The 18651-nt window shown below is 39.1% G+C and overlaps 1 protein-coding gene across 1 annotated transcript in view; it reads right to left on the reverse strand.

Moving 5' to 3' along the window:
- The window catches only part of SUGCT (succinyl-CoA:glutarate-CoA transferase), a 692109-nt gene that overhangs the window by 601756 nt on the left and 71702 nt on the right, over window positions 1–18651 (reverse strand). Inside the window, exon 7 of the mRNA XM_032244476.1 lies at window positions 16674–16765. Within this exon, the coding sequence (XP_032100367.1) occupies window positions 16674–16765 (92 nt within the window). The remainder of the gene's footprint in view (window positions 1–16673; window positions 16766–18651) is intronic.

Genomic DNA, 18651 nt, shown 5'->3' on the forward strand with positions numbered 1-18651 from the left:
ATTTATTTACTCTGCTTTGACCAGTAACAGCACCTATAGATGAGCTGTAGTAGCTGACCTGGGTGGGCTCCATTGCTATGGCTCTTGCTATGGAATCTTCATTGTATAGAGAAGGCCAAAAACTATTAAGAGCCAAAACCAATCCTCTTAGCCATAAGGAATGGAAAACAAGGAACAGGCTGGAAATTCATCTGTTTCTGGTCCCAGAAAGGACCTTAAACCACAACCCAAAAATGTCAGAGGAAATGAAATTCTAAATATAAATCTCATTGACTCTTGAGAAGTGCAAATCATCTCCTCCTCTCCATTTTTCTCTCAGAAACAACTAAGCAATTATACTTTTCTTAAATAGGAAATTCCAATGGGATCATAAAATTTAAAGAAATTTAGATTTCGTGAGACGACAATAAATTTAACCCTGATTAACTTTGTACGGGAGAGTGGCGGAGCAAGATGCTGGAATAGAAAGCTCCACCGATCATCCCCCAACACACACACACAAGGAGTTAACAACTATCTACACCTTCATAAGAATCAAAAATCAGGTGAGCACTCATAGTACTTGGTATGAACTCTGTCCATTATATTTACCAAATGAATAGGGAATTTCCAAGATCTATGTATGAGGTGGCAGTAAATTAAGTCCAACATCCAATATCTCCTTCTTAGACTGTAAGGATGAAAATAAAATATCAAGGAGCAATGAGATTACAAATAAAGGAAAATGTGCAAAGCTACCGATCATAAACAATGCAACCTGTTATTTTCAGCACTTTCATTGAGCCAGGCAAAAATAAACCATCTCTTACCTGATCTTTCTACCAGTGTTCTTTCCTCTTGCAATTTATGGACAAGTACAAACTGAAGACATATCCCTTCATTACTATTCTTTTGCAAAGTTTAAAGAAAATGTTTTATTTGGGTCACATAAACGCTAAAGGATCATTGCCATGAATGTGCCAAATTATTAAAAAAGAAATTTTTTTCTATAAAAAAGGACAGGTACATTACCTTTAAAAGGCATTTGAATTATAGAAAGAGAAATATAACAGAGATAAAACCTGACATTATAAACTATAGAAGACTGCATGACCTTTTACAAAATAAATAAATTTTTGGCCAGTTACAGTGACTCACACCTGTAATCCCAGCACTTTGGGAGGCCAAGCCAGGTGGATCACTTGAAGTCAGGAGTTTGAGACCAGCCTGGCTAACATGCCAAAACCCTGTCTCTACTAAAAAATACAAAAATCAGGCCAGGCGCAGTGGCTTACACCTGTAATCCCAGCACTTTGGGAGGTCAAGGGGGGCGGATCACAAGGTCAAGAGATCGAGACCAGCCTGGTCAACATGGTGAAATCCCGTCTCTACTAAAAATACAAAAAAATTAGCCTGGCGGGCACCTGCAGGTCCAGCTACTCAGGAGGCTTAGGCAGGAGAATCACTTGAACCCAGAGGTAGAGGTTGCAGTGAGCCAAAATCGCACCACTGCACTCCAGCCTGGCAACAGAGCAAGACTCTGTCTCAAAAAAAAAATACAAAAATTAGTAGCTGGGCATGGTGGTGCACAACCTGTAATCCCAGCTACTCAGGAGGCTGAGGCATGAGAATCTCTTGAATTCGGGAGATAGAGGTTGTGGTGAGCCAAGATCATGTCACTGCACTCCAGCCTGGGCAACAGAACGAGACTGTCGAAAATAAATAAGTAAATAAATAAATAAATTTTTAACAAGTATTAGATATTTCAGAATGAGACATAATCCTTCTAAAATGAAATACTTTCTATGTTAAAAAAAAAAAAAAAAAAACTTATCTCAAATAGGGAAGTCCCTTTCCCCCAAAAGACATAAGAATTGTTTCTTGAAAAACTAGGATTCGCTGTGTGTGTATGTGTGTATGTGTGTGTGAAATCTTTCACAAGCACTCTGTTTTAGAAAAGAGGTTTTAAAGCAATTTGAAGATTTTGCTTTCCTATATAAATTTCACAGATAACTCTTGTTATGGCTTTCCTTCCATTTAGGGATCAATTATAAGAAAAACCAAAGTAGAACTACCTAGTGATATAACTTCTACGAAATAGCAACTGAAATATCATATGAGCTTCAATAATAAATATCCGTAGTGTTAATCTCAGTCACTGGGATTGAGTCTATAAATCCAACTCTGGTTAAACTAGTTAACTAAACTAAACTGAGCAGTCGAGTCAGTCAACCAACAGATGAGTTGTGTAAATGTAGACAAACATGCTTGTTTATTTTCTCTATATTTATTTCCAGTTTCCCTGAACTAAGAATCTAGTTATTTTAAAACATGTAGGTCGGGTGCGGTGACTCATGCCTGTAATCCCAGCATCTTCAGAGGCTGAGGTGGATCACCTGAGGTCAGGAGTTCAAGACCAGTCTGGCCAACATGGCGAAACCCCCTCTCTACTAAGACAAGAAAAATTAGCTGGACGTGGTCGCTCTGTCCAGCCATGGAGAGGCGGAGGCTGCAGTGAGCTGAGATCGAGTAACTGCACTCCAGCCTGGACAACAGAGCAAGGCTCCACCTCAAAAAGAAAAGAAAAAAAGTAAATATATTCACACATTTAATCAACCAATATGTGAGTGCAGATTACATTCCAGGCATTGTTCTAGATTTGAGGGTACAGTACAGCCAGTCTCTGCCTTAATAAAGCTTACGTCTTAAAGGTAGATAAAGTAACTAATAAGAATGAAACATAATTTCACACATGTAGATGAGTGCTATGAAGAAAACTAAAGGAGGATAAGGAACTGGAGAGTAACTGGAAACATTGTGAGGGTGAGTGGACAACTTAAAAGGGATGTCAGTCTTTCAAGACTGAACCTCCAATTAGTAGAACACTCAATCAGGTGTTCCCTTTATTGACCACATGCTCTTATTTAGGCATGTTAATAGGTATCATCTTCACAAGAACCATGAGAAATAGCTGTGTTATCTCCATTTCACAGATGAAAAAAGGGAGGGTCACAGTACCTTGTCTAAACATCTTATCTCAATTTGCATAGATAATAAATGGCAGAGCCTACATTTGAATGCTATGTAACTCCAAATCCCATGTTCTTTGCACTATATCACACAACTGCTGATAAAAATCAAAATGATCTCACTATTTTCAAAGTTATATTTCCACAGTTATATTATTCATTAGCTTTAATAAATTTTAGCCTTGTATGGCAGCTTGCACCTGCAATCCCAGCACTTTGGGAGGCTGAGGTGATCACTTGAGCCCAGGGGTTCTAGACCACCCTGGGCAATATAGTAGGTCCCCATCTCTACAAAAACTGAAAAAAATTAGCTAGGCCTGGTGGCATGTGTGAATTGTCCCAGCTACTTAGGAGGCTGAGGTGGGAGGATCCCTTGAGCCCAGGGGTTCAAGGCTGCAGTGAGCCATGATTGCACCACTGCACTCTAACCTGGCTGACACAGCAAGACCCTGTCTCAAAAAATAAAATAAACTTTAAGAAACCAAATTCTTACTATATACCACATTCCTAGAGGGGTCGGAAAATAAAAAGAATGGTAAGTTATTAATATGAATTCTAAAAATGTAGTACTTTGAGGGTGACTATCATTTCTGAAATAGTTGTATGTGGAAATTTCTAGTATAATTTGTTCTGTTTCACAAAATATATTTCATTGTTTGAAGGTACCTCAAAACATTTATCACAATAAAACCCAGAGATTTTTGGACCAGGCACAGTGGCTCATGCCTGTAATCCCAGCACTCTGAAAGGCTGAGGTAGGCAGATCACTTGAGCCCAGGAGTTTAAGATCAGCCTAGGTAACATGGTGAAACTCCTAGCTAACAAAAAATTAGCCAGGTGTGATGGTGCATGCCTGTACTCCAGCTACCTGGGAGGCTGAGGTGGGAGAATCGCTTAAGCCCAGGGGGTCAACACTGCAGTGATGGTGCCACTGCACTCCAACTTGGGCAACAGAATGAGACCCTGTCTCAAAAGAAAAAAAAAAAAAAAACTATAGCTTATCAACTTTTAGTTTATCTTAAGATTTTTTTTATTGTGAAATCTTTATATGATCTATAGTACTATAATTTTAACAAACAAATCAAATGTTAAGTACATCATTTCATTCATAAAGATAAAAATAATATTGAAAATCTCTTCAGTTTTCTGGTAGCGAACAAACATATTAAGGCAGAATTCCACCAACACATTTTTTCTCAAAAACATCTCTACTTAGCTCTTTTTTGTTTTTTTATTTTTCCTAGGCCATACAAATTGGTCCTATTAACAACCAAAGAAAGGAGAACAAACTTATGTTATAGACTTGAAAGGATAAAGCCAAGCAAAGGAACTGAAGATTGAAGTGCTACCTGTGTAGGAGAGTACCTCACTGCTCCTTCCTTACCAAGACAATACTGAGGGGGAAAAAAAGGTCAGTTGACTGAATCCGAATTATCCCACCAAAAATCTCTAAAGGGGAAAATACAGTGAAATAATAAGTTAACACTGGGAAATGTCAACAAAAATACCCTTAAAGGAGAAAGTCTCAGGCCCAGAACCAAGACAAAAGGTGCTGCCAGGATTTGCCACGTCCCTTCAATTGGGAGTGGGATGCACCCTTGGCTGGGTGGAAGATGCCTAACACAAGGAATCGACTGGGGACTTGGGAAGAGTGCTGACACCCAAGCCCTGTAAAGACAGCACTCAGCCTGGCAAGGCTTGGCCTGCTATGGTGCCTTCTCTTCAACATCATCCCACTTCTATGCATTACCTCAGGCAACTGCTAAGGAAACACTGTTGCAGTATAGAATTTAAAGGAACTTGACTAGAGTTAGGTTATGCTAAGTGAGTAAAAGTACTTGACAGCACTTACTGAGTAAAAGTATCTAAGTATAAAGGGGAAGTTAACTTTGACTAAGTACAAGTACTTTATCAGCAGCAATTGGAAAGTGAAGAGAGGGAAGATGGAAGGAACAAATGTTTGAATGCTAATCATTTCTCAGAGCACAAAATCAACACAGGATGGAACATGTAGGTAGTAGTTAAAAGCATGAAATGACTCCAGCGTCTTAAGCGTTTTCATAATCTCCTCTCAACCTCCATATGATCTTTTAGTAATGATTACTTTTGTAAAGAAGAAACATTTAGCCAAATTGGAGCAATACTCTCTATTACACTTCAATTAATTGTTCCTCAGTTAAATTCAATTAAATCGCATACTTATTTACTTTAAATTAGCAAGAATATTATGATCTCATCTTTATAAAATAATTTCTGTTTATCATATGCTATGAATATGCCAGCGTATAAGCATATACAGACATATAGATTGATGCTTACCAACTATTAACACTAGGAACTTCTGACTGATGAGATTAGGATAATTTATGATTTTCTTCTCCATTATTTTTGACAATGTTTCAGTTTTATAATAAATATGTATTATATATAAGAATAATTACTTAAAAAAAAAAAGACAAGATCTCACTCTGTTGCCCAGGCCAGAGGACAGTAGCACTAGCTCAGTCCACTGCCGCCTCTGTTTCCTGGGCTCAATCAAGCAATCCTCCCACCTTAGCCTCCAGAGTAGCTGGGACTACAGGCGGGTACTTCCACACCCTACTAATTATTTGTTTGTATTTTTTGTAGTCATGGTGTTTTGCCATGTTGCCCAGGCTGGTCTCAAACTCCTGAGCTCAAGCGATCCTCCTGCCTCACCCTTCCAAAGTACCAGGATTACAGGCATAAGCCACTGTGCCTGACCCAAGAATAATTACTTTTAAAAGTCAATTAAGCCAGGTTCGGTGGCTCACACCTATAATCTCAGCATTTTGGGATGCAGGCTGATCACCTGAGGTCAGGAGTTCGAGACCAGCCTGGCCAACACAGTGAAATCCTGTCTCTACTAAAAATACAAACATTATCCCAGCATGGTGGTGCACACCTGTAGTCTCAGCTACTCGGGAGGTTGAGCAGGAAAATCTCATGAACCCGGGTGGCAGAGGTTGCAGTGAGCCAAGATTGCGCCACTGCACTCCAGCCTGGGTGACTGAGTGAGACTCCGTTTCAAAAAAAAAAAGTCAATTAAAATAAAGTATAAATGAGCAGTTAGGTTATTCCACCATTAACTCTGACTAACTCTGACTGTAATCAGTGGTCATATATGTTTAAGCAGTGTCATTGTAGAAAGGTACACAAATTAAGGAAAACTTTATTAGTTAACCTAGACTATTTAACTTCTTTCATTAGTGAACTAATATTTATAATGGTTAAGATTAAAATCAATGAACTATATTGTTCTAAGTCATAAAATGAGAAATATATTTTATATGCATAAGAACCTGTAATTCCTATAATATTCATTCAGTGTGAAGTTCTTTCCTAGGCACTAGAGATGTAGAAATTCATGACATTTCTTGTGGAATATATTATATAGTTTTATATAATTATATATAATATAAATATTAAAAATATAATATAAACTATATAATATACATTTTATACTATAATATATGTAATATTTGTATATAATATATTCTATAGATTATGTTACATATCTTACATATTTTATATATATATAGTTTTTTGGTGGTTTTTTTGAGACAAGGTCTCACTCAATTGTCCAGGCTGGAGTGCAGTGGCAAGATCAGGGCCCCCTGCAGCCTCAATCTCCTGGGCTCAAGTAATCCTCCCACCTCAGCTTCCTGAGTAGCCGGGACTGCAGGTTCATGCCATAACACCTGGCTAATTTTTTGAATTTTTTACTAGAGACAGGGTCTCCCTACATTGGCAAGACTGGTCTCAAACTGCTGGGCTCAAGCAATCCTCCTGCCTTGACCACCAAAAGTACTAGGATTACAGGCACAAGCCACCATGTCCAGCCCGGGAACATATATTTTAATCCATAGCAAATACAGTTGAGAGAGAGAGAGAGAGAGAGAGAGAAAGAGAGAGAGAGAGAGAGAGAGAGTGTGTGTGTGTGTGTGTGTGTGTGTGTGTGTGTTGGAAAGGGCCACATCTCTACTTGTTTATTTGCATAAATATTTCTAATTTTAAAAAGGGTTTTATTCTCAGACTTTGCTGATAAGAATAGAAATTGGTTCAATCTTATAAAATATCAATACCTATCAAAAATACAAATGAACTAATCCATTGACACCACAGCCTCTTTCTAGGGATTTTTCCTACAGATATAATTTTACATGTGGGGCCAGGTGCGATAGCTCACACCTGTAATCACAGCATTTTGGGAGGCCGAGGTGGGTGGATCACCTGAGGTCAGGAGTTCGAGATCAGCCTAACCAACATGAAGAAACCCCATCTCTACTAAAAATACAAAATTAGCTGGGTGGTGGCACATGCCTGTAATCCCAGCTACTTGGGAGGCTGAGGCAGGAAAATAGCTTGAACCCCAGTGGTGGAGGTTACAGTAAGCCAAGATTGCACCATTGCACTCCAGCCTGGTCAATAACAGCAAAACTCCATCTCAAAAAAAAAAAAAAAAAAATCAAAATTATAAACCTTCTGAAAGAAAATCTTCAAAACTAAGGGTAAGCAAAGATGCCTTAAAGAGGACATAAAAGACACTAACCATAAGATAAATTAACTAATTTGACTTAAATAAAACTACTTGTCAAAAGGTAGCATTTTGATAGTATAATGGCAAGCCACAGACTTGGAGAAAATATCAGCAATGTATACATCTCACAAATGCTTGTATCTAGAATACACAAAGACATCTGTTAAATGATTGAGGAAAGGCTAACACTCCAATAAAAACAGTGGAAAAGACTGGAACATATAGTTCACATAGATACCTAAATAACTACTAAGCATTAAAAAAAAACACATCTTATCAGGGAAATGCAAATTCAAATCACAATGAGATGCTACTACATACCCACCAAAATGGCTAAAATTTAAAAGACTGGCTGGGAACAGTGGCTCACACCTGTAATCCCAAACTTTGGGAGGTCAAGGCAGGCAGATCACTTGAGATGAGGGGTTCAAGACCAGCCTGGCCAACATGGTGAAACCCCATCTCTGCTAAAAATACAAAAAAATTAGCCAGGCATGGTGGTGGGTGCCTGTGATCCCTGCTACTGAGGAGACGAAGGCAGGAGAATTGCTTGAACCTGGGAGGCGTCTCAGAAAGAAAAAAAAAAAACCTTCAATTAAGCAAAAGAAGTCAGGCATAAATCAGAATATACTAGGCCAGGCAAGGTGGCTCACACCTATAATGCCAGAACTTTGGGAGGCTGAGGCAGGCAGATCACTTGAGCCCAGGAGTTCCAGATCACCCCTAGTCGACATGGTGAAATCCGGTCTCTACCAAAAATACAAAAACTAGCCAGGTGTCATGGCAAGCACCTGTAATCCCAGCTTCTCAGAAGGCTGAGGCAGGAAAATCATTTGAACCTGGGAGACTACAGCGAGCTGAGATTGCACCGCTGCACTGCAGCCTGGATGACAGAGCAAGACTCCATCTCAAAAAAAAAAAAAGAACATACTATATGGTTCTACTTACAGAAGAAGTTAAGATAGCATATAGTATTAGAAGTCAAAATAGTGGTTACCTCTGGAGGAAGTAGTATTTGGGAATAGAAAAAGAAACTTTCCAGAGTGATAGAAATATGCTGTAGCTTGAACTGCATAGAGTCTATTCAGGTGTATACCTTTTAAAAAAAAAAAAAAAAAAAAATTGAACCAAGCCTGGGCATCCTGGAGAGACCCCATCTCTACAAAAACTACAAAAATTAGCTGAGCGTAATGGCATGTGCTTGTAGTTCCAGCTATTCAGGAGGCTGACATGGGAGGATCAATTGAGCCCAGACTGCAGGGAGCTGTGATCACACCGCTGCACTCCAGCCTGGGTGACACAGCTGTAATGTCTGTAAGGCAAAGAAATGATAAATGCTTGAGGGGATGGATGCCCCATTTATCCTGATATGATTATTGGGTTTTTGTTGTTGTTGTTGTCATTTTTTGAGTTTTGTTTGTTTCTTTGTTTCTGAGACAGAGTTTCGCTCTCATTGACCAGGCTGGAGTGCAATGGCATGATGTCGGCTCACCCCAACCTCTGCCTCCCGGGTTCAAACAATTCCCCTGCCTCAGCCTCCCAAGTAGCTGGGATTACTGGCATGTGCCACCACACCCAGCTAATTTTGTATTTTTAGTAGAGATGGGGTTTCTCCATGTTGGTCAGTCTGGTCTCAAACTCCTGACCTCAGGGGATCCGCCCACCTCAGCCTCCCAAAGTGCTGTGATTACAGGCGTGAGCCACCATGCCCAGCCCTGATATGATTATTTTATACTGTATGCCTCTATCAAAAAATCTTATGTACCTGATAAATATGTATCTACAATGTACCTATTAAAAAAAAATTTTTTTTTTAAGTTTATGGCCAGGTGCAGTGGCTCACACTTGTAATCCCAGCACTTTGGGAAGCCAAGGTGGGCAGATCACTTGAGGTCAAGAGTTCGAAACCAGCCTGGCCAACATGGTGAAACCCCCATCTCTACTAAAAATACAAAAAAAAAAAAAAAATAGCTGGACATGATGGCAGGCACCTGTAATCCCAGCTACTTGGGAGGCTGAAGCAGGAGAATTGCCTGAACCCTGGAGGCAGAGGTTGCAGTAAGCCGAGATCATACCAGTGCACTCCAGCCTGGGTGACAAAGTGAGATTCTGTCTCAAGAAAAGAAAAGAAAGTTTAAAAAGGAAGACTATTTTGTTTGGTTTTTAATAGAATATCTCTGAAAAGATACAAAAAAGAACTGGTAACATGGATTTCATCTGAGGAAGAGAAGAAGATGGGATGGGCACAGAGGAAAGGAGATTTATATTGTAGACTGCTAGATGATCAAGGAAAAAGACCTAGTTTATGTCCCAATGTTATTATATAAAGGACCTTCCTGCTCTCTGTCTCAAAAGTGTCCTGGTTTGTATGATCAATTACACGGTCTGCCTACTTATGTATCTTATGGATTTAGTATTATGTAAATGTATTGCCTCTTCAAAAAATAAATAAAATATAAACTAAGCATAATACAGTGCCTTTTGACAGCAATGTGAGAGCAATTGCTCTTTGTGTAATTTTGTGTTTTCTTAGTTTTTAAAGGAGGAGATAAATATCTAAGAAGCAATGCTTATAAACTTGATTTAATCCATCCTGCACACTTGGGCCAAACTAATCTTATGAAGCACAGCTTTCATTATGTCACTCCCCTTCTGAAACATCTTCTGAACTTCACTTTGAGCAAACAACCGCCCAACTTCTTTACTTGACCTTGAAGACATGCCAAAGTATGGCCTAAAGCAACTTTCCCCTAATATTCTGAAACCTTAACTCTCAGTGCCTCTGTAACTAGCCTATTATTTTCCCTAAATCTGCCTGAATACTGCCTGCTTCTCTGTATTTGTTTCCCACCCTGTAATCTCCACTGGGAATGTCTCAATCCATCCACATTCTATCTTTCTTTCCAGGCACCGTGTGACTCAAGTTCCACCACTTCCTTAAAGTCCCACCCTGAACTACATTTATACTTTACATATATATATATTTTTTGTTGTTGTTTTGTTTTGTTTGCTTGCTTGCTTGCTTTTGTTTTTTGTTTTGTTTTGGTTTGGTTTGGTTTGGTTTTCTGAGATATAGTCTCACTCTCTCACTCAGGCTGCAGTGTAGTGGCACAATCTGGGATCACAGCAACCTCCGCCTCCCTCGTTCAAGTGATTCTCTTGCCTCAGCCTCCAGAGTAACTGGGATTACAGGCACCTGCCACCACACCCGGCTAATTTTTGTATTTTTAGTCGAGATGTGGTTTCAAAAATTAACCGGGTCTCAAACTCCATTCACCTTGGCCACCCAAAGTGCTAGGATTACAGGTATGAGTCACCGCACTCACCCTATACTTTACATCGTCAAATTGTAATAAAAATTTCTCTCCAACTCATTCAGTGTAAGCCATAAATAGATTCCAAAGATGTTATTAAGTTTTTCAAAATTATGAAGAGCAGCCTGGGCACAGTGGCTCATGCCTGTAATCCCAGCACTTTGGGAGCCCAAAGGGGGAGGATCACGAGGTCAAGAGATCGAGACCAGCCCTGCCAACATGGTGAAATCCCGTCTCTGCTAAAAATACAAAAATTAGCTAGGCGCGGTGGCACGTGCCTATACTCGGGAGGCTGAAGCAGGAGAATCACTTGAACCTGGCAACAGAGCAAGTCTTTGTCTCAAAAAAAAAATTGTGAAAAGCATTTGTTATACTGGGAACTAGGACACAGAGTTGAATAAGAGGCTATCCCTATCATGGAATTCTCATAGAAACATTTAACAACTGCCATCATATTAACTTGCCCTCATACATCTGCCACTCTCAGCTACTTGCAAAGAACTGCCTTCATTGTCAACATCACATATATAGACATATACACACACAAACACACACTTCCATGCCCAAGCCTCTAGGGTCATACTACTCATGAGTTTTCCAAGGTTATTAACCCTCAAGAAAAAATTAAAGATGCTTTATTTTCTAATTTGACATATTATCTGCAACATAACATATCACTTAATTTTATTCACTTTTCTGTTCTTTTTATTTTCTAATTTTTCCATGCATACACATCTAATCTAGGGAAGGAAATCATTCCTTACAGAGTAACTTATTATGGAACCTAATACAACACTACACATATGGTCAATACATCTTTGTTCATTGATTGCTCAGTATACTTATTCTTGATATTCAAGTGTGCCAAGATTTATGGTTGAATTGTTACTCAGAACACATATCTCATATGTCTGGGTCATTTACTTTTCAGAATCTTTCATACTAATTGATTTCATTCCCAATCTCTTCATATTCTATATGCATGTAAAAAATGATGATAAACAGATGACAGAGAGATGACTGATTGATAGATAGATAGATAGATATAGAGAGATAAAGAGATAGATAGATCCAGACATGGTGGCACATGCCTTTGGTCCCAGCTACTCAGGAGGCTGAGTGGGGAGGTTGAGGCTGCTGTGAGCCATGATTACACAACTGCACTCCAGCCTGAGCAACAGAATGAGACCTTACCTCAAAAAAAAAATCACATAATATAGTATCAGACATTCAATTATTCAATATATATTTATTATTTAGTAAGACTCTGTTCTATGCATAAAGTAGTGACCAAATAAAAAACCATGGTCTTTCCTATGAGGCTTGTATCTTACCAAGGCCCATTTTAGGCAGTCAGTGAACAGATGATAGCAGTAAATTAGAGCCAGAACCCCAAATTCTTTATTTGAGTGCTCTCCCACTCTTCCAAATGGTCTATTTACACACTGTAACATATATCAAGCATCTTGCAGAAGCAAGATGCAAATACAACAGACATCAGGATCACTCTGCAAGTATCATGGAGAGTGAAAAGAGTACAAGCTACAGAAGTAAAGCAAACCTGGGTTCAAAGTTTGGCTTTACCACTTCTCACTTCTCATATCAAGTTATATAAGTCTCTAAGCTTCAGTTATAGAATTTATCAATACAAGGACAGGCTCGGTGGCTCACGCCTGTAATCCCAGCACTCTGGGAGGCCGAGGTGAGTGGATTGCTTGAGGTCAGGAATTCGAGACCACCCAACATGGTGAAACCCTATCTCTACTGAAAATAAAAAAAATAAAAAATAAAAAAAATTAGTAAGGCATGGTGGCATGTGCCTATAATCCCAGCTACTGGGGAAGCTAAGGCAGGAGAACCACTTGAACCCAGGAGGTGAATGTTGCAATGAGCTGAGATTGTGCCACTGCACTCCAGCCTGCACGAAAAGAATGAGACTCTGTCTCAAAAAAAAAAAGAAAGAAAAAGGGAGTTCATCAATACGCACCTGGAAGTATCAATGTAAAGATCAAAAGAACTAATAATATATGTAAAATGTCTATCATCTATCTGGCATAGTGTAGATATTCAAAACATATTCTCCTTTTGTCCATAATCAAATATAATCTAATCTGACAACACCATAGCATGCTTAAAAGGCTGAATTTTAGATTTAGTAAAAGTTAACAGTAATTAGTTTACCTTAAATCACATGATAAAGACTGCTTTCATAAAATTTTCCCTATAATTTTTTTCTTTTTTTTGGAAACAGAGTCTCTCTCTTAGACACCCAGGCTAGAGTGCAGTGGCACAATCTTGGGTCACTGCAACCTCTGCCTCCCAGGTTCAAGCAATTCTCTTGCCTCAGCCTCCTAAGTAGCTGGGATTACAAGCATGTGCCACAATGCCTGGCTAATTTTGTATTTTTAGTCGAGACGGGATTTCACCATGTTGGCCAGGCTGATCCTGAACTCCTGACCTCAAGTGATCTGCCTGCCTTGGCCTCCCAAAGTGCTGGGATAACAGGCGTGAGCCACGGTGCCCAGCCCCTATACTATACATTTAGATATGCCCCCTTTTGTATAAAAATTATATTATTATTACATTATAGGGCAAAAAAACATGCATTTTGAGTTTTTTCATTGTAATACTAGTCTATATCTTTGGAATATCATTTGATTTACAGGCAGAAACATATAAGATTATCACTAAAAATATATTTGTATATAATAATGTATTAAATAATGTATTTAATAAATTTGTATATAATAATGTATTAAATAATGTATTAAATCCACAAGCAGTAAGCTTGGCCACTGTTCCTTACCTTCCCAACCACATTTGGCCCCACTTCTTTATTAATTCACAATAATTTAGTGACACTGCCCTTCTTTGGGCTCTTCAAAACTACAAGACTCTCCAGCATCTAGATGACATGCAATACCATGCATTACTCTCTAATGCTAATTAGCTAATGGTTAACAGGATCCCACTCTAACTATAGAGATGCCTTCCCTGACCAACAGCCCTGATGAAGTTGGGCTCCACTGTGTAGGGTGATGTGGAGAAGCCTCCTGATGTGAGAGAAGCCTGGGTTCCAATCAGTCATCTGACAACGTGGAGTTATGCTACAGCACAGGCACACGGCTGTGCAGTTAGAGAAAAGTTCATGCACAATGGATATACACAATTAGCAATAGTGCATGTGCATTGGCTGGTTAAAAATATTAGCCAAGGCTTTCAGAATTGATCTTGCCTATACAATCTCCACTGAGAGGCTTAGGAAATTATTAATATGTTGCCGATAAGACAAGGGAAAACAACTTTCTTAAGCGGGACTCCCAGCATGGACTGATTCTTTTCAATCGCTTGGCTGCCAAACCACACTTTGTGGAGCTCTTTAGAAGCATAATAATGGCCCGAGGCACACTGTTATATATGTTCATAGCACCCTGTACACTTCTTCAGAGTTCTTTTTATTTGCGTGTAATAAATATTTTCTGTTAATGTTTGTTTTCCCCACTTAATAGCTATAGGAAGGTAAGGACTTGTGCCTGTCCTGTTGCCTGCTGAATCTCCAGCACCTGCCACCATTCCCATCATACAGTAGGAAACAGATGCAGTAACTACTTACTAGGTGGATGATTAACTGAATTAAGGAGTGAAAGATGTGTCCATGTGAAAGAAATACAGTATGAGAGTTAAGTTTACTTAATATAATACATGGAAAGTATATAAAGCAATGTTTGGCACATACCAAGCACTCAATAAATGTTATTTGCTCACCTAGAACAAAAATCACCCAAGTAGGGTAATACAAGAGATAAAAGCTGTTATTGACTGGGAAATTATAAGGTTGAGCTATACTGTGTGGTTATCCCTGTTAGGTCACAGTACAATGTACTAAAGGAACTACAGTAATCACCCATCTCAGCAGTTTTTCATTTAATTCATTTTATCATTTGAATATACAAACGTTTAAATACCAGATCTTTTCACATATTCCTAATTGAGTTCAACACCCTTAAATAAAAGCATTCACAATAAAGAATGTCTTGGCCATATGAGACTCTATGGAATTCAGCAATGAGAGAAATGTTCATGCTCTATTCTCTCGATAGATGGAAAGAAAACTGGTGCTCTTGAATATTTTAAGGAAAGGCCAGCAGGGCACAGTGGCTCACGCCTGTAATCCCAGCACTTTGGGAGGCCAAGATGGCTTGGGCCCAGGAGTTCAAGACCAGACTGGGCAACATAATAGGACAGCATCTCTGCAAAAAATTTAAAAATTAGTCAGGTGTGGTGCCACGTACCCGTAGTCCAAGCTATGTGGGAGGCTGAGGTTGGAGAATCTATTGAGCCCAGGAGGCTGCAGTGTGCCATTAAGGCTGCACTCCAGCCTTGACTGAGACCCTGTCTCAAAAAAACAAAACAAGGCCAGGTGCCGTGGCTCACGCCTGTAATCCCAGCACTTCAGAAGGATGAGGTGGGTGGATCACCTGAGGTCAGGAGTTCAAGACCAGCCTGGGCAACATGGTAAAACTCCATCTCTACTAAATATACAAAATGAGCCAAGGGTGGTGGTACATGCCTATAATCCCAGCTACTTGGGAGGTTGAGGCAGAAGAAGCACTTGAACCCGGAAGATGGAGGTTGCAGTGAGCCGAGATGATGCCACTGCACTCCAGTCTGGGCAATAGAGTAAGACTGTGTATCGAAAAAATAATAATAATAAAATAAACAAAACAAAAGCAAAGGCCACTCACATTTTTCCTAAATGTGTGAAAATGAAACAAATATGAAAGTACAATAACTTTATATTTCAAGAAATTAAAACCTCAACAGCTCTTTGAAATTAATAAAAAGTAAATCTCATAATCAGGAATTAGAGACAAAGGGAAATAATTCATTAATTAGTAAAATTAAGTAAATAAAAGGAAAACTGCAAAAGACTTGAGGTCACTCTGCCTCAGTCTATTTCAACACTACAGCAAGCAATATTTCCTGAAGAATTAACTAGAGGAAGTGATTTAGGGAATGAATACCTACTAACACAAGTTTTGTAAGGCCATGAATCCTGCTAGTTTTGAAATAGATGTCTTTAAGCATTTTTATTTATTAGACTTTCACACTTTTTTTTCCACTTTGTTTAATGTCATTCATATTGCTTTCCCCAGGAGTCTTTCTTTTAATCAAACCAAGTACGTTTTGGCCATCTAAACACTTGTTAGAAACTTTCCAACCCACTATCAGTGGAGAGGAATTATTATAAAATCAAATTAATTATTTCATTGTCAGAATCTAATGCACACTGACAAATCAGATACATTTAAACCTGAGGCTTTAAGCAACAAATTTAAGAAACCCTCTGCTATGTATACATGCCAAATGAAGGCACTCTAGTAGAAATGGACATCTGTGGTCTGGTCTAGTCTAGTTAACTGTTTTATTTCAAAGAAGGAATATTCCTAAATCACACAAAGTTGCCTATATTAAGCTTGAATAACATAATAAATGTGGAAAATGTGTTCACCAACTAATCTATGGATCCTTGCTAAAAACACTGTTCTTTTCCATGTGGCCAAATTGACATTTAGCCTCTAATACATTTGTAATGAACCCTTCCCATTTTACTTTCATAAATCATTCTCTTTCCCTGGTTTCCTTCTATAGTTATTCCTTTCAATGGCTAAAACAGCAACTACTTTTGCCCCAACCCAATAACTCGTTTAATCCTACGGGCTAGTGCAAAGTAAAATCCCTTTGGAATATGTAAGGAAAGAAATTATGAATATTCTAAAGAAGGATACCTACCTCGGGCCCCGTGATGTGCATCAGACCAGAAACAGCAGAGGCAACAGTGTCATAACCAGCTCGCTGAGAAATTGGACCTGTCTGACCATACCCTAAAACAACAAGAATAAATATATTCAGCACTACACAGGGTGTGCTAAAATCATTGTACAATAAATATAGTGTGTTAAAACCATTTCTATCCGGAAATCCTGCAGCATTTTGACACTATTAGATATATACTATTCCTTGAAGAAGCAGTAAGAATTCATTACAGTGCTCTACCCTGGCTATTCTATTTGCTTGTTTGAGATGGAGTCTCACTCTGTTGCCCAGGCTGGAGTGCAGTGGCAAGATCTTGGCTCCCTGCAACCTCTGCCTCTCAGTTTCAAGCGATTCTTCTGCCTCAGACTTCCAAGTAGCTGGGACTACAGGCACATGCCACCACATCTGGCTAATTTTTGTATTATTAGTAAAGACAGGGTTTCACCATGTTGGCCAGGCTGGTCTCGAGCCCCTGACCTTGTGATCTGCCCACCTTGGCCTCCCAAAGTGCTGAGATTACAGGCATGAGCGGCCTACCCTGGCTACTCTTAAAGAAAATCAGAGGCTGGGTGCAATTTAAAATTTGGACTAAATAAAACAATTACATCAACTAAGTGATTTTTAAGATTACAAAGAGAAGGTAGAGAAGGTATCACAGGTATCACATTTTTTTCTTTCTTTTCCTTTTCTTTTTTTTTTTTTTTTTTTTGCAATCAGCAAGAATCAACAGAACACAAGAAAGATTTTCTTACTGCTCCCCTCAGTCCTGGTGCTTACTGTTACATTATAAAGACTGTATCAGGTCAGGCACAGTGGCTCACACCTGTAATCCCAGGACTTTCAGGGGCCAAGATGGGAGGATCACCTGAGGTCAGGAGTTTGAGACCAGCTTGGCCAACATAGTGAAACCCTATCTCTACTAAAAACACAAAAAATAGCTGGCCATGGTGGTGGGTGCCTGTAATCCCAGCAACTGGGGAGGCTGAGGAAGGAGAATCACTTGAATCCCGGAGGGAGAGATTGCATTGAGCCAAGATTGCATCACTGCACTTTAGCCTAGGCAATAGAGCAAGACTCCGTCTCAAAAAAATAAAAATAAATAAAGGCTGTATCAGAAGCTACATGAATCTGTCTCCAAAAAGCAGAGTAGCCCAATGAAGAGCTTTCCATACGCATGAGCTACCTGATGATATTCCTTGCATGTGCTGCTTTAGGAATATTAGCCATGTGCCACTAGGGTATGAAAGAGTTGCCTGCGAGCCTTGTATCTCCAGCCACCTGGAAGACTCTCCCTCAACCCTTTATAAAAGAGCACCCTCATTATATATGTTGCCACAGTGCTTATCATAACAGAAATGTAAAACAGTTATTTGTTAGATTTATTTTGTCTCCTCCCTACTAAAGTGTACACTCCAGAATGTTTTTCTGTTTGGTTCACTGCTGTATCCTCAGCCTCTAGAACAGTGTTCAATAATCTTTATTGAAGTAAGGAATGAATATAAAAATATTTTATATAAAAATAATGTTTTGGCTGGATGTGGCAGCTCATGCCTATAATCCCAGAATTTTAGGAGACCAAGGAGGCCAGATCACTTGAGGTCAGGAATCTAAGACCAGCCTGGCCAACATGATAAAACCCCATCGCTACTAAAATTACAAAAATTAGCTGATGTGGTGGCATGCACCTGTAGTCCCAGCTACTCAGGAGGCTAAGACATGAGAATCACTTGAGCCTGGGAGGTGGAGCTTGCAGTGAGTCAAGATGGTGCCATTGCACTCCAGCCTAGGCAACAGAGTGAGATTTGTCTCAGAAAATAATAACAGTAAAAATTTAAAAAAAATAAATAATCTATAAAAAGTAAATAAAGGAAACTATAGAAGTGATTGAAAATCACCGATTAACGTACCCAGATGCATTCGCCACCAGAAATGATCTTTGTTACAAATAAGAGTA

The sequence above is a fragment of the Sapajus apella genome, unplaced genomic scaffold, assembly GCF_009761245.1.
Source record: "Sapajus apella isolate SASKATOON/1434 unplaced genomic scaffold, GSC_monkey_1.0 scaffold54, whole genome shotgun sequence".
Lineage (NCBI taxonomy): Eukaryota > Metazoa > Chordata > Mammalia > Primates > Cebidae > Sapajus > Sapajus apella.